General features: G+C 37.7%; 9 protein-coding genes across 9 annotated transcripts; 4 read left to right on the forward strand and 5 right to left on the reverse strand.

Annotated features, from left to right (window-relative positions):
• Positions 1 to 276: 276 nt before the first annotated feature.
• On the reverse strand, positions 277 to 1539 carry AC631_02724 (methionine aminopeptidase; the record flags this gene model as incomplete). The annotated part of the gene is made up of 1 exon (XM_015611554.1): positions 277 to 1539. One exon carries the CDS (start codon positions 1537 to 1539, stop codon positions 277 to 279), a length of 1263 nt encoding a protein of 420 aa, XP_015467605.1.
• Positions 1540 to 2072: 533 nt separating this feature from the next.
• Positions 2073 to 3323, reverse strand: AC631_02725 (uncharacterized protein; the record flags this gene model as incomplete). The annotated part of the gene is made up of 1 exon (XM_015611555.1): positions 2073 to 3323. The coding sequence occupies one exon, from the start codon at positions 3321 to 3323 to the stop codon at positions 2073 to 2075; it is 1251 nt and encodes a 416-aa protein (XP_015467606.1).
• Positions 3324 to 3760: 437 nt separating this feature from the next.
• Positions 3761 to 5611, forward strand: ALG11 (alpha-1,2-mannosyltransferase; the record flags this gene model as incomplete). Its single annotated transcript, XM_015611556.1, has 1 exon — positions 3761 to 5611. One exon carries the CDS (start codon positions 3761 to 3763, stop codon positions 5609 to 5611), a length of 1851 nt encoding a protein of 616 aa, XP_015467607.1.
• A 229-nt stretch (positions 5612 to 5840) lies between these two features.
• On the forward strand, positions 5841 to 8660 carry SEC27 (coatomer subunit beta'; the record flags this gene model as incomplete). Its single annotated transcript, XM_015611557.1, has 1 exon — positions 5841 to 8660. The coding sequence occupies one exon, from the start codon at positions 5841 to 5843 to the stop codon at positions 8658 to 8660; it is 2820 nt and encodes a 939-aa protein (XP_015467608.1).
• A 192-nt stretch (positions 8661 to 8852) lies between these two features.
• Positions 8853 to 9938, reverse strand: AC631_02728 (uncharacterized protein; the record flags this gene model as incomplete). The annotated part of the gene is made up of 1 exon (XM_015611558.1): positions 8853 to 9938. One exon carries the CDS (start codon positions 9936 to 9938, stop codon positions 8853 to 8855), a length of 1086 nt encoding a protein of 361 aa, XP_015467609.1.
• Positions 9939 to 10288: 350 nt separating this feature from the next.
• RPL10A (60S ribosomal protein uL1) lies at positions 10289 to 10942 on the forward strand (the record flags this gene model as incomplete). The annotated part of the gene is made up of 1 exon (XM_015611559.1): positions 10289 to 10942. One exon carries the CDS (start codon positions 10289 to 10291, stop codon positions 10940 to 10942), a length of 654 nt encoding a protein of 217 aa, XP_015467610.1.
• Positions 10943 to 11113: 171 nt separating this feature from the next.
• Positions 11114 to 13105, reverse strand: AC631_02730 (putative GTPase; the record flags this gene model as incomplete). Its single annotated transcript, XM_015611560.1, has 1 exon — positions 11114 to 13105. One exon carries the CDS (start codon positions 13103 to 13105, stop codon positions 11114 to 11116), a length of 1992 nt encoding a protein of 663 aa, XP_015467611.1.
• A 244-nt stretch (positions 13106 to 13349) lies between these two features.
• On the reverse strand, positions 13350 to 13949 carry SAR1 (Arf family GTPase; the record flags this gene model as incomplete). Its single annotated transcript, XM_015611561.1, has 1 exon — positions 13350 to 13949. The coding sequence occupies one exon, from the start codon at positions 13947 to 13949 to the stop codon at positions 13350 to 13352; it is 600 nt and encodes a 199-aa protein (XP_015467612.1).
• A 1219-nt stretch (positions 13950 to 15168) lies between these two features.
• AC631_02732 (uncharacterized protein) lies at positions 15169 to 15603 on the forward strand (the record flags this gene model as incomplete). The annotated part of the gene is made up of 1 exon (XM_015611562.1): positions 15169 to 15603. One exon carries the CDS (start codon positions 15169 to 15171, stop codon positions 15601 to 15603), a length of 435 nt encoding a protein of 144 aa, XP_015467613.1.
• Between the last annotated feature and the right edge of the window lie 482 nt (positions 15604 to 16085).

Here is a 16085-nt window from a genome sequence, read left to right on the forward strand (position 1 = left end):
TACAATAGTCTTTCATGGGAAGAAGGGTGTGATAATAGATGACGGTAGAGGGAATCGTAGATGTAGTTGTAGACGTAGACTACGAATAGGGGAAAGTTTGACAGATTAAGACAAGGGGAAGTAAGACTAATGAAGGCAACGGAAAAGGCGAAGAAAAGAGCGAAATAATTTATGACAAAGCACAGGATATGAGAGGGGCTCTACAGTAGGTCGAACGTCTGTTTGTGTATTGAGTAGACAATTACGATGAAAAGATGCAAAAGGCTGTGCATAACATTAATAGTCGTCACCACGAGAAACAACTTCCTTTTTATGAGGATGCAATAAGATGGTGTGCTCGAACTGGGCAGTGTAACTGCCCTTGACGTCGACGATAGGAGGGTAATCTTGGACAATGCCGGCGCGGACCAACTGGTTCAAAGCCAACAAGTATTTGTCTTGGCCCAATCTGTCCAAATATCTACGACACCAAGGCAAAGTGCCGAAATTTTCGTTGATAACGTTTAACAATGATTTGGCCTTGTCACCAGGGACGGTGATGTTTTCGGTATCGGGGTTTTTGGCGTAGTGGGAGCATTCTCCTTGTGGTAAGACGTAACCGTTACCGGTAGAACCGAAAGTTTCTATAGCGAAAGTTTCACCTTCTTCCATCTTGGTCATGTCACCGTTGGGAACGATAGGAACGGTCTTACCGGAGTGAATCAAGTAGTCACCAATGTTATGTCCATTTAAGTTACGGATACACTTGATTGGGTACGTCTTACCGTTCAACTCCATTTCGTATGATTCCATGACTTCTTGAATGGCTTCACCGATATCATTTAATCTGACATCGATACCGGCTTCTTTAACACCGGTATTTGTGGCTTCCTTAACAGCCTTTAATAAACTGTCGTACTTATCATCAAAAGTCAATGTGAAGGCCGAGTCTACAATATGACCATTAACATGAACCCCAATATCGACTTTCATGACATCTTCGTAATTTAAGACTGTCTTGTCCCCAGCATTTGGGGTGTAATGAGCAGCAACATGGTTCAACGACAACCCAGTTGGGAATCCAATACCAGCCTTTAACGTGTGGTCGTTGTTAGCATAGCTTCTGACCGAATTTTCAATAAGATCTGCAATTTCAGTCATATTCATTCCTGGTCTAATACTAGATTGTGCCTTGTGACGGACCCTTCTATGTATCTCCGCACCTTTACGGAAGTCTTGCCAATGGTTATTTTGCTGTCTATCTAAATATCTCTTTTCTTCGGAAGTAGTACGGTAGCTATTAACTTCTAACGGATATTCTTGCCATTCACCTTCGGGGAAAACTCCATCGGGATACAGATTATCAATGGCCGTGATCTTCTTCTTCTTCTTACTCTTCTTCTTCTTCTTCTTCTTCTGCGTACTGTCAGCAGCAGCACCTTCACCATCGCTTTCAGCTTCCGGTTGTTCCTCTGAATCTATCTTTGTTTTTGAATCATCAATTTTCAAGTCCTGGACTTTTTCTGCAACCTCACTAGGGTTCAGCGAATTAGCAGACATTATTAAACTTACTTAAAGGTATGCTAAATATATCCTTAAAGAGGACTTACAAAAATTTTAGTCTGCTGCAAGCCCAATCACGTGATCACATAATTGCTAGGTTTTGCAATAGACTGAGTTAGATACTCCTATAATGTCAGAATTTGTACGTTGATTGAAGTAGCGGCGGATCTTTAAGTGGAATTTAAGAGTTGGTTCAAGTTGTGTAGTAATTTCTTTTTTTTTGTTTGGGTATACTAAGTAGTATAATCAATTGTCTATTCTGACAGTATTCATCTTCTATTTGATGCTATCAATAAGAAAAATCTCTTACGTACATCGTAGATTACGCTACTTACTAATATTACATTAGTACTAAATATGTATTAGATAGAAATGAACGGAGTATTATACATAGAAAAAATAGAAATTATAAGTCACTCAAGTTAGTACCTTCTGAAATGAGCTGCAACAGTCAAGGAAAGCGTGCAATAAAAGTGTGTTAATGTGTATCGAAAATAGAATCTGAACATAGTCATGGATAAATGGAAGAATCATTCTTTTGTCGAATCATTATTGTTGCTTCCAAATAGACCCACCTTATCAAAATTGATCATCTTACCATCAACCCTCTGCTTATTGGAAGTAATGATTGTATTGAAATCCGGGGTTTTCAAAAATGCTTTGCTTAGGTTATTGCTGTTTGAGTTCATATTTGCACTTCCTGGCGAAGGTGTGAAGAAATTGACATAATCATTCATGTTGAACCCGGCAGGAGTCAAGGTCAATCCAGACGATGGTAATCCTCCATTATTGACCGATAGATTATTGAAAAGGTTCACAGATGGAGTTAACCTACTTTGAGGGGTCTTTGCAGATGTTGTGATATGACGTTTTGGTGTGAGTGGTGGTGGTGGAACAATAAATGATGATGGTGCTTTATGTGACACACTCGAACTTGGTGCTGATGCAGGCGGATGTATATCATGGTGGTGGCTAGTCAGATGGAATTCAGTCTTGGAACGTGGTGTATTGGAAAGATATGGTTTTGCTGGCGATGGTGACGAAGCTAAATACATTAAAAGATCAGCACCTTCTTCGTCTTGGCCATCGCCGCTGGTGCTGGGTCTTGTCTGAGTAGGTGTGCGCAAAAGAACATTTGGAGTGCCGACACTCGAGCGTCTCTTCTGCAAATTAGGTGTACTTTGTTGCTTGGAAGCAGTCAACGAGGGCGATGGCTTCAAAGTGGCCATGTTTCTTGGTGGTGTCAGTGGTGTCTCATCTACTGCTTGTAATACCATCTGTGGCTGGCGCTCTTCCTTATTATCATTTTCTCTTGGTCCTTTCTTCTTTGTTGGCGAGTCGGCAAGTTCGCTCGACACGCTCGTCCGCCTCTTCAACGGCGATGACGATAAGTATACCGCAGCCAGACTTTTCATTTGTGTCGGCGACTTGCCATTGGGCGAGTACAAGTGTGTAGGTGATGATGATAATATTCCTCCATGTGGTGACGACTCAAAATTCTTATTGTAATTTTTCAATGGACTCGACTTGGGCATCGCTCCCACCCGAACATTGGCCGGTGACAACGACTGTTTCGCCGCTATTGTCGCCTTCGAAAGCTTCTTCTTCAACTGTTTAGCAATTTTTTCCAACTCTTCTTTCTTTAGCGGCGTCTTGGGCTTCACCCCTGTACCAGCATTAGAATTCATAGAATTGTCGACATCTGCCGGTGAAGAAGAATCGTTGGGTGACGATGCCGCAAATGTATTTCCTGTATTATTATTTTCCCTAAGCATATGCATCTCTCTTCCCTCAGTTCTCTTACAGTATCTCTAGCTTACTCTAATTACTTCCACTAGAATGAACCCTTTTTTCTATATATAATACCCTTTCACGTCTTCTGTTCTTCTATACGCGTAGAGAAGGGATGATATGGGACTGCATATAGATATCATTTATCTGTTTTGGGAAGTCTAAGTGTAGATCGACCGATTGGGCGATTATCGAACGCCAAACTGATGTACGGATGGAATTGATGATGTATGGATGGGAAAGAATTAGAAGATCGTTAGGTGTATGGAAGTAAATGCGTGATGTTAGGATGTTTTTCGCTGAGGGGTGAGACCAATTCTCATGCCTCTAGAAAGTAATTGCTTATCTGATGATGCCTACGTAGTGGTGAGATCGGTGTAGCCAGATTAAGTACGTTAAAAATACATATCAGGACATTAGATATAATATGTCATTCTTAGTGGTCGTAGGAGTTATAGGGTTTGTTGCATTCGGAATATTGCAGGTGGTTTCGACGGTGTTGCCACGGTTGTTGTTGGTTCCATCGCAAAACTGGCAAGACAAAATCAAGAAGGAGATTGAGCAGTCAATGACGAGATATTTGAAAGTTGGGAATAAAAGATCAAGCTTCAGACGGCGACTTGTGCTTGCAAGCAAGCAGCCGTCGTTTTACAACAATTTTGTGAATAATAAGATCAAGTTTGCGCCAGTGGATCTGCGAAACGATGATGGTGGGTTTCTCGAGGAAATGACCAAGCGTGAAGTGCGGGACCCACGGAGGAAGATTATCTATGGATTTTTCCATCCATACGCCAATAATGGCGGCGGTGGCGAAAGAGTATTGTGGCAAGCAGTGCAGGCGACATTGGCTGCCAGCGACCGCAATATAGTGGCCATATACACCACTAATTACGAGAGTGAACCTTCACTGATCTTGGATAAGGTGGAGACCAAGTTTCAGATTGCCGATTTGGATGAAGATCGTATTGTGTTTATCTATTTGCGCAAGTATGCCCGTATGATCGATGGTGATTACTGGAAACTGTTCACTTTGATCGGGCAGTTATTTGGATCAATTGTATTATCTTGGGAGGCTATGTTCGAATTGTCCCCTGATATTTGGATTGATACCATTGGTCTACCTGGAAGCTACTTGTTGGTGAGCTTAGTGTTGAAAATTCCAATCATGAGCTACGTACATTATCCTATCATTCAGCCAGAAATGTTCAATAAGTTAAAATTCCAAGGCTTATCCCAAATTAAGGTCCCTAAAGTAAGCGAAATTAAGTCAGATGTATTCGCTATTGGGAAATTGATATATTGGTCTGGCGTGTTTTACTTTTATAAATATTTGGGATCTTTGGTGAACATCACATTAGCAAATGGGTCTTGGACATTCAACCACATTTCAAATATATGGACATTAAATAAGGACCAACCAGGCTACGAAATGGATATTTTATATCCTCCATGTGGCACTGAAATGTTAACAAAAAATGTAGAAACATTGGGGCAAAGAGAAAATAAGTTGTTATTTATCGCCCAGTTTAGGCCTGAAAAACGTCATTCCTTGATATTGAACCAATATTTTAAGTTTCTTGCCAATGCAACCAGGTTGGGTGCTCCTTTAAAGAGCATCCCTACATTGGTTTTCCTTGGTTCTTGTCGGACACCAGATGACACCAAAACTCTTCAAGACTTGAAACAAGAGGTTGAAGATTTAAAATTACATGATTATGTTGAGTTTGTCGTTGACTGTTCTTATGAAGACATAATGGTATGGTTATCAAAGGTAAAATTTGGACTTAACGCTATGTGGAATGAACATTTTGGTATTGGAGTAGTTGAATATATGAGCCGAGGTGTTATTCCATTGTGTCATGCATCGGCTGGACCATTATTAGATATTGTTACTAATTGGAATAATGAACCAACAGATGTATCATGGTACAATAATACGGGATTTTTCTTCAAAGACAAGTCTGATCCCGATTTTGATTTGCACTTGCAATCAGGCGCTGACCTGGAGTTCTTACAATTTTCCGACCGTAACAATAAAGGCTCTGTCAGCACATATCCAACACTTGCCAAATTACTTGATGAGTTATTTATGACAAACCCGGACTTGGTTTCTGAAGACAGGTTACAATTAATGAGAGAAAACGGTGTAAGGTCGGTTTTGAAGAAATTTTCCAATGCTGTCTTCTCATCAAGATGGGTGGAATATTCCAATCTGTTAAGTAATTTGGAGAGAGTGTATCGAGAGGAAAGAAGAACCGGTATTGAAAAGGTGTATTAGTTTCAAAAAATCTACCTATGTTATATAGTTTCTTTATCACTAAATGTACAAAAGTAACGAAAGTCGTGCGCGAACGAAAATCCAACTTTTGATCTCGTCAGCGTGTTCACTTTATACAACAAAAGCTACCTAAACAAACATTAATCTAATAAATCTAATTCTCTAGAGTTGGAATTGCTCTATATTAAATATAAATTTGTGAAATACTAGTCCAATCCAGGTTGTGAGAATGAAATTGGACGTCGTAAAACAATTTTCTACTCGTTCCGATAGAGTGAAAGGAATAGATTTCCATCCTTCAGAGCCATGGATTTTGACTACCTTATATAATGGTAAAATTGAAATTTGGTCATATGCAACACATTCATTAGTCAAGTCTATTCAAGTGACTGAACTTCCTGTTCGTACTGGTAAGTTCGTGGCACGTAAGAATTGGATTATTGTTGGATCTGATGATTTTCAAATCAGGGTATACAATTATAATACTGGTGAAAAAGTGACACAATTCGAGGCACACCCAGACTACATCAGAAGTATCTCTGTCCATCCATCGAAGCCATATGTTTTGACATCTTCTGATGATTTAACTATCAAGTTATGGAATTGGGAGAATTCATGGAAATTGGAACAAATTTTCGAAGGCCACCAACATTATGTTATGAGTGTTAACTTTAACCCTAAAGATCCTAATACATTTGCGTCTGCATGTTTAGATAGAACTGTTAAAATTTGGTCTTTAGGCTCATCTCAACCAAACTTCACCTTAATGGCCCATGAATCAAAGGGTGTAAATTACGTCGATTACTACCCACAAGCCGATAAGCCATACTTAATAACCACTTCTGATGATAAAACGATTAAGATTTGGGATTATCAAACCAAGTCATGTGTTGCTACTTTAGAAGGACATTTATCTAACGTTTCGTTTGCTATTTTCCACCCTGAATTACCTTTAATTGTTTCAGGTTCAGAAGATGGTACTGTTAAGTTTTGGAACTCGAATACTTTTAAGTTAGAGAAGTCTATTAACTATGGCTTAGAAAGAGTATGGTGTATTGGTATCTTACCTAAATCCAATGTCATAGCTGTAGGATGTGATTCGGGTTACGTTATTATTAAGTTGGGTAATGAAGAGCCTTTGTATTCTATGGACTCTAACAACAAATTGATATACGCTAAGAACTCAGAAATCTATCAATCGATTATCAAGCCAAATTCAACAGAAGGCTTAAAAGATGGAGAATCGTTGCCATTACAGCAAAGAGAATTGGGATCTATTGAAATTTATCCTCAATCTTTAACTCATTCACCAAATGGGAGGTATGCTACCGTTTGCGGTGATGGTGAATATATCATCTACACAGCGTTAGCATGGAGATCTAAAACTTATGGTAAAGCTTTAGACTTTTGCTGGAATTCTCATGACTTATCAAATGCTTGTACATTTGCTATCAGAGAATCTCAGTTAAGCGTTAAAATTTTTAAGAACTTTGAAGAACACTTACAAATTGATTTGATCTATCAAGCTGACAAAATATTTGCCGGAGCTTTATTAGGAATTAAGCTGGAAGGCTGTATTTCTTTCTATGACTGGGAACATGGTAAGTTAGTTAGAAGGGTTGACTTGGATGACGATATCCAAGAAGTTGTTTGGTCAGATAATGGTGAACTTTTTGCGATTGTTACTTCATCTAATGTTGGAGAAAATAAGGCCGCTATTGGTTCTAAGACTGGTGATGAAACATACTTCTTAAGTTATGATCATGCACTCTTTGAAGAGGCTTTAAGTAACGACGAGCTTGATCCAGAAGAAGGAGCAGAAGCTGCGTTCAATGTTTTATACACCTTACCAACTTCTGAATCCATTTTATCAGGTAAGTTTATCGGTGACGTTTTTGTATATACTACAGCCACAAGTAATAGATTGAATTATTTCGTGGGTGGTGAAGTTATTAACTTAGGTCATTTTGATCATAAATATTATATTGTTGGATACAGAGCAAATCAAGAAGGAAAATTATACTTAATTGATAAATCATTCAACGTTGTTTCTTGGTTTGTCAACTCTGATGTCTTAGAACTTCAAACCTTGGTAATGCGTGGAGACTTAGAACAATTTGCAACAAAACATGTTTTAGACGAAGAATCAGGAGAAAATGTACCAGACTTGTCTAGTATTACTAAAGAAAACTTATCAGAAGAATATTCTAATATTTTATCTGGCTTCAGCAAGACCGAATTAAATCAATTGTCTAGATTCTTCGAAAAATTAGGGTACTTAGCATTGTCATATTCCTTATCACAAGATTTTGATTCCAAATTCCAAATATCGCTTTCCACAAACAATTTACTGCAAGCTTATGATTTATTATCAACTTACCAGAAAGAAAACCCATCAACAAGCTTGGCCAATGCATCCAAATGGAAGAAGTTAGGTGACTTAGCATTATCTAAATGGCAAATAAAGTTAGCTCAAGACTGTTTCTGGCTAGCTAAAGATCATGCTTCCTTGTTATTATTATTGTCTTCGTCTAATAATCAAAAAGAATTAGTTAAATTAGCAGAAGAATGTGAAACCATGGGTAAATACAACATAGCTTTGCAAACTTGGTGGATAACTGGAAATAAGGAAAAGTGTTTAGAATTATTAATAAAGAGTGAAAGATTAACAGAGGCTACATTCTTCGGAGTGAATTATTCTGCAGACAAATCAAAAGTCAACGAATCAATTAAATTGTGGAAGGAAAAGTTAGAATCTAAGAATAAGACAAAAATAAGTGAAAGATTAATTGATAATTTTGAAGGATTAAGCGTTTCTGACACAACAGCGCCTGCGCCTGCCCATGAAGCAATTGACAGTTTAATTGATCTCGAAGATGCTAGTGTTAAGAATGAAGAAGTCGATGTGGATGTAGACGTTTCAGAGAAAGAAATTGATGAAGCAGAAGAAGAAGAAGAAGAAGAAGAAGAAGAAGAAGAAGAAGAAGAAGAGGCTACCACAGCTGATGTGGAAACAAAGACTGAAGAAGCTGAAACTGCTGATGCTTAATTCAAACCCCTAACAAAATTTTTTGTTCCATAGTTTTTTATAAATATTTGATTCATCATAAATCTTTTTGTAAGACATTAGATACTATTTGTATTCGATTATTAGTTGTAAGATAAGGCTAATTAAATCTAATTATATTATTGAGGATATCACCTACTAGACGTGCCTGTTTCATCTATAATATATATTCTATTAAATCATAAAGACATGCTTTTTATCACACACATCATCAATCTTATCCATACAAACATAAAAAGCATCTTGTGGTTTATAACTTTGCTCGTCAAACAAGCCACTCCTATTCCATTTGAAGACATGATTGAAAACCTTGTCGAGCCTACTTTCCAAAAGTATAATTTCAGCATCATCAGGATCCACCTTAGAAAGTCTAAGTATCAAGGTGCCACCTTGTTTTAAAATGTCGCAGGCTAAAATCAACGCAGCATCTGCTGAATCTATTGCAGACTTCTCCTCATCTGTTATAGTCCTACTTAGTATTGGATTCGCAGCCGTTCGCAAATACGGTTTGGAATTGGTATTGTTGAAAAATCCTTTTGCTTGCATGAAAGGCGCTGACAAATCAGATAGAATCAAATCAGGTTTATAGTCAATTTCCTTTTCCCTATTTGTAACTTTTAACCTGCCAAAATCTTCCGATAAGTCACTGACCTGTTGTTCAATCAATGATTCGGTTTGCTCCTTGAAATAATATGATTGTTGAAACTCGTCCATTTCATCTTTATTGGTGTCTTTTGGCTGAACGGCTTTCCTCATTGCAATATCTTTAAAATGCAGCATTATAAGACCGTGTGCAGATTTGGAAAAGATATTCCCTTGCATGGACGAAACACCTAGTGGTGGGGTGCCAAATAGGATATCAAACCCCAATATATGGCATTTTTCGTGAAACTTGTCTTCGTCAACCCCATGTACCTGACATAGTCTATAACGAGCAAATTCACTCCAGTTTCCTGGCACAAACCCCAAATCAAGCACTTTCGTTACATCACCATTGAAAATCCCAAACTCGTTATCAAGGTCCTGGAGCTTGCTCCGATTCCGCATATTTATCCTATCAATACGCTCCTGTCTCGATAGTTTCGTTTTTGGATTACGTCCCCCTACCTTCGCCTTCCACAGTTCGTGTTCCAACTTGACATTCCTGGCAAGTGGCTTGACTCCACTACCACATATATATCGCACTCCTTCCAAAAGCTTCCGATTACATATCCTCCTTGATGTATCCCCCCAAGCAAGAAATTTGGGTGTTCTTAGCATCATAACATTAACCATATACAGCATTAACGTATCATCAACACTTTATCTAACAAATAATAGTAGAGGCATATTGCGACATTATTCTTTTTATGTCGCAAACAACCGCGACATCCAAATATGACTCGCCCTAATGGTCTATAGTGCACACGTGTAACATTTAGCAGTCACAATTCAGACTGAGATGGCCTTCAGTTTTGTGTAACCAAAATTTTTCACAATTAGTACCCAGTGCGATAGTATATTTTGTTAGTAACATCCTCTTCCATACTCTAGTGATTTTTGAAACTTTATCCTCGTCGAATCAATTACATTTACCAATACCTTTTGGGAGACGAATTAATTAGTTGAAAATGTCTAAGATTTCATCTGCTTCCGTTCGTGAACACGTTCAAAAATTGTTGGAATTCTCCAACGAAACTAAGAAGAGAAACTTCTTAGAAACCGTTGAATTACAAGTTGGTTTAAAGAACTACGACCCTCAAAGAGATAAGCGTTTCTCTGGTACCTTGAAATTACCTCAAGTTCCAAGACCAAACATGACCATCTGTATTTTTGGTGATGCTTTTGATGTCGACAGAGCTAAGTCTTGTGGTGTTGATGCTATGTCCGTCGATGACTTGAAGAAATTAAACAAGAACAAGAAGTTAATTAAGAAGTTAGCTAAGAAGTACAACTCTTTCATTGCTTCCGAAGTCTTGATTAAGCAAGTCCCAAGATTGTTAGGTCCTCAATTATCTAAGGCTGGTAAGTTCCCAACTCCAGTTTCCCACAACGATGATTTATACTCCAAGGTCACCGATGTTAAGTCTACCATCAAGTTCCAATTGAAGAAGGTCTTATGTTTAGCCGTTGCTATTGGTAACGTCGAAATGGACGAAGACACCTTAGTCAACCAAATCATGATGTCTGCTAACTTCTTAGTTTCTTTATTAAAGAAGAACTGGCAAAACGTTGGTTCCTTAGTCATCAAATCTACTATGGGTCCATCTTTCAGAATCTACTAAGCAATTTAATTCGTTTAGAGTTCACAAAACAAAATTAGTTATGTTTTATGTAAATAATAAAATATTTAATTGATTTAATTATTCCTGTAAGCCATCTATGATTGTGGAAAACAATTACAAGATTATGAAAATAAATGTCATGAAAACTGTGCATTAATCAAATAATATATATTAATAACCTACCACTCTCGTCTTCTTGTCAGCCTTCTTATTCTTCTTCCCATGTTTCTTATTCTTACCATTGCTGGCTTCACCAGCCGTATGGAAAGGTTTATTAAACTTACCTTGAACACTATTCATCTTGAAGAATTCACGATCTAAATCATCACCAGCACTTTCCAAAGAAGCTTGCTTACCACCGTAGAAAACAGTACTTGCCCCGGCTTCTCTCTTCGTAGTTTCCAAATCAGTAGAATTGGATGACTTGTCACCTATATGCATAGAAAAGTTCAACCCTGCTAATCCCTTTGATAAATCAAAATCGTCAGCATTGATATTCTTCGATGATAATGCACTTAATATTTGGTGTTGTCTTGATTCGGGTAATGTATTTAAAGAATATAATTCTTTATTTAATTCTCTGGCCTCTTCGATACTTGGTAAATCCCACTCATCCTCACCTATCTTCCTTGGTGGTGGGCTAACAAACAATAATTTCCCACTAACATAATCTTTCAAGATATATCTACTGGCTCTTGACTCATCTGCACTCCCAAACCCCTGGGTCATGAAACCTCTAGCTCTAGCATACGCATTTAATAATTCTCTTGCACTTGCATAGACACCATTACCACCATCTTCAATCTTTTGAATTGGGATATGAATACCATAGAATGCTTCAAGGTAGAACTTAGGAACTCTTTGACAGACAATAGAAACAGGTGGAATATGTTCTCTTAATTGGTCAATTGGTAAAACACCGTTACAAACTAATTCTCCGTTAGTGTAAGCAAAATTTGGAAAAACCAAACCAGGACAATCACACAATAATACCTCTGGAGATAAATGTATAGTTTGAAAATGCTTGGTCTTACCTGGAGTAGCTGAAACGGAAACTTTCTTGGAGCCCACCAATGCATTGATTGTAGACGACTTACCAACATTTGGATAACCAACCAAACCAATTTGAAGCTTACGATCAGGGAAATCTTCTGAATGTTCAAATTTAGGCGACGAAGTTAAGAATAAGTTTTCCAATTCATCAATCTTCAAGATTCTAATCTTAGAATTGACTTCTTCTGGTTCATCGTCTACCTTTCTTTCTGGGGTATAATTAGGATCCCTTTGTAATTCTTCTAACTCTTCTTGTTCCTTTTCCAATAACTCATTAGCTTTGGAAGCGGAGAAAAATACGTAATTTATATTCTGCGAAGTAAAATACTCTGACCACTGAATTCTTTGCTCTCTAGTTAATAAATCTGCTTTGTTAACCAACAATAAATTCTTCTTGGTAGCATTATTATCTGGCATACTTAATTCATTAACATATTTTTCAAGATCAATAGATCTAAATAACAATGGATTTCTTGCGTCCACAATTTGAACAACTAAATCACACCTTTCAACAACTCTCCATAGTTGTCTCCAAACTTCAATATTTCTTTCAAAAGGTGTTAATAATAAATCATTATTTTCAGTAAGTGATGCTAATTGACGTCTCCATTCTAAAAAGGCTAAATTTTCTTGTCTCTCAATTTCTAACTTCAGTTGATTCTTATTCCATTCAGGCCTTCTTGGAACTGTTAATTTATTCTCAAAGATCTTATGCTTTCTACGTAATTCTAACGTTTCTTCTTGAGTTAATAATCCATTCTGATTAACAATAGAAGTGTTTCCAACCTTAATGATTTTGACTTGTTGGTTCTTTTCAGCTGTGAAATCAGTATCAGCTAACTCAGCAGTATTTAAAAACTCATCTAAAGCATTTTCTTGTGTCACTGATCTTAATTTCACCCAGTCAGCTTCTCTTTTGTCAGTTGTAAATCTCATTTCACCATCTGGTAAGAAAGTAATTTTATTATCTAACCTTTTCTGGTTTGCAATTGTCCTACCTAATCCGATAGTATTCTTATTTTTATGCAGAATTGGCTTTGGACCCTTTGGAATCTTCCATTTCTTTGGTTCAGGATGCAAAGAACCTTTATTTGCTCCAACGTCACTCATAATATAATTATTTGCTTAAATAAATCTAGGAATGTAAAGAGCTTTAATGGTAGGCAATAGTGAACCTTCATCGATTTGTAAGAAGAAAAAAATCCGATGGGATGGTTTATCACGTGATTTAAATTTATAGCAGTACTACCCACTGCTGAACGAAGTGCTAATGGCTATTAATCTACAGTAGGATATAAACTTACATTACATTTATTAGGCTATATGTTAAGGCAGCGTTCACGTAGACATACACTCAAATGTATTGAGATAACCATTTGAAACCGTCACCGTAACCCATTCTCATGACGACAGAAACCATGAAAACTTCAATAGGTCTTTGGCCATCAGGTAACTTTCCAGTGTCCTTACCAGTGGTGTTGTATAAACCTAATGCAGATTTCAATTCCATTTCACCAACAGCAGAAGAAGCATCAATCTTGTTACCTAAAATCAAGAATGGAACGTTAGCTAATTCCTCAATCTTGAATAAGGATTCTAATTCCGCCTTTGATTCTGCGAATCTTTCTGGATCAGCAGCATCAACCAAGAAAACAATTCCGTTGACTTCTGGGAAGTAATCTTTCCATAAACGACGTGCCTGTTGATGTCCACCCAAGTCGAATGTAGTAAATCTAACTGATCCAATAGCTAACTCTTCAGATGTAGGGTGCAAGGTTGGTTGTAAAGTAGCTAATCTGTCATTTTTCAACATGTGTAATAATGTTGTCTTACCGGCGTTATCTAAACCTAAGAACAATAATTTGGCATGTTTGTTCCATAACCCTAATGATGCTAAAACATCTTGAACTATTCTCGTGTTAGTATAATCTATTTCAAAAAACTCGTATAACATCTATTGCAAGAATACATACACCAATCGAATAACCACATTGAAGCAAATAGTGTATAAACTTATATGGTATAATCAGTACGTAATAGTAGCTTGGTGGCCTCAGTTTATTATCAAGGTCGATTCTGAAAGAGCAAAAGTTACACAAACTCGTCCATTTCGCGCTAACTAAAATTTCATCGTTACTGGGTCTCAAATGACTTGTGACCTGATCCACCACGACAACACCAATTATACAAAAAGTTCATCCATGGATGCAACAGCAATGAAATACCCAAGAACTGACTCCATCAGGTACTGCTTCCATGGTAACCATTTCCTAACCATTTATCTATCCATATGTTTATGTAAAGGCGCATACAGGTATATGGTCGAAGCAATCACTTGCAGCTTGCAGGTGTTATTAATGGCCCTAGGATCACTAAATGGTAGGGGGATTGACTAGGGCGGTCCCAATTAGCTCCCTTAATACATTCTTTAGGCGCGCACTCACGAGAATATCCTATCGCTAATGATTGTCTACAGCGAGCAACGCCTACTAAATTCCTCGCTGGGACAGGGAATCCCGTGTAAGCCTTCCTGCTCTAAATTTTGACAGGGCTAGCCATTCCATTCCAAAAACATCCCTTCTTGCTACAAGCTACTATTAGCACTGTCATTTTTATAGAAACAGCTGTAAACTATTATAACGACCCTACGACATTCTCGGTGTGGCATTTCTTGCTGCTTGCTGTGATTTCGCTCATTCATAGTCTCGAGGAGTTGATGCTCTATACATTACACCTTCTCCCTCGCTACCTGCGCTACACGAACATATAGGTCTAGATGCAGAACGTAAACAAAATCAATAACTGATATCATGGTCAACAAGATCCAATTAGATGTCTATTACTCTTTGTAGACATATTTGGTCTAAAGTTAATGCAATTTGAAATGGTACAGCCACCTCCTTAGCTAATCCTCTATTGTTCTTGTCGCTGCATTCCAGGTAACAGCCTTACACCAAAATAAATACTTGTGTATAAAGTTCGAAGCGAGCGTACCATGACTACGTAACCAGAATGCCTGGGGAAGTCACCTTAAATAGCATTTTTAAATGTCAATATATAAACCACGGGTATCCCTGCTTTAGGTAATACGCCCAACCAAAGAATTTTTGTTGAAATATTAAGAAGTTCAAATTATTTGTCTTTAAAAAATCAACATATACCCGTAGCTAAAGATGAAAGATAACAAACAAAACGCTCCAGCTGGACCACAAAGAACCCCCTCAGTGCTGTTTGCACCCACAGTGGACACTACAAACGCTCCATTCAAGCCATCTATAACAAGGGCTAGATCTACAAGTCATACAATTCCTATTGCTAGTGATAATAAGAGAAATCATTCAGCATCAATATCTTCTGTATGTTCTACCGAATCTAAAAATGATGATCACTTGAACAGATTAATCGAGAACGACACCCGCAATGCCACAAATGCCAGCCGAGATGCTTACAAAGGTAAAATCAAACTTATGGACGATGTGGACTTAGAGAAACAGATGATTATAACTGCTGGGGGGAAGAGAGAATATGTGATGGGTTTTGTATGCAAATTATTATTCTTGATGACAATTGTATTTGGGTGCGGAGTATTGGTGTTCTACGCACTTTAGAACCCTCGTATAAGTTTTTGAAAATTTAGTTGAGATGATGATTTTGGAGGCAATATCGTCTGATCTGTCATGCAACATGTCTGTTGTAATCACTGGTACGTAAATCGTCACCACACAAAGTCAGGAGATGTCGGCCGGACTGTTCATTTCTGAATGTACCAAAAGGTACAGGTTTATAGAGGGATTTTTAGTATAGAATATAAGCGGGTCATAATTATAGTATACTATGTAGAATGAATCAGCATGATTGGGGTTGATTTGGGTCACTTTCTGGAGATAATTCAAGTGGGGAGTATAGTCATCATCGAAATGGTTATGACGTGCTCGAAGTTCCTACAACATCCCATACCATTCGAACACGTTTTGTTTCCTCGCCAGAAGATTAGCACCATAATACACCCGGACGCTCTAGCCATCTCTAAAAGGCTTTCTTTTCATTAACTGCTTAGGGTTGATGATAGTCTGAGTTGAAATCACGTGAC

This window comes from Debaryomyces fabryi (assembly GCF_001447935.2).
Source record: "Debaryomyces fabryi strain CBS 789 chromosome Unknown contig00051, whole genome shotgun sequence".
Classification (NCBI taxonomy): Eukaryota; Fungi; Ascomycota; class Pichiomycetes; order Serinales; family Debaryomycetaceae; genus Debaryomyces; species Debaryomyces fabryi.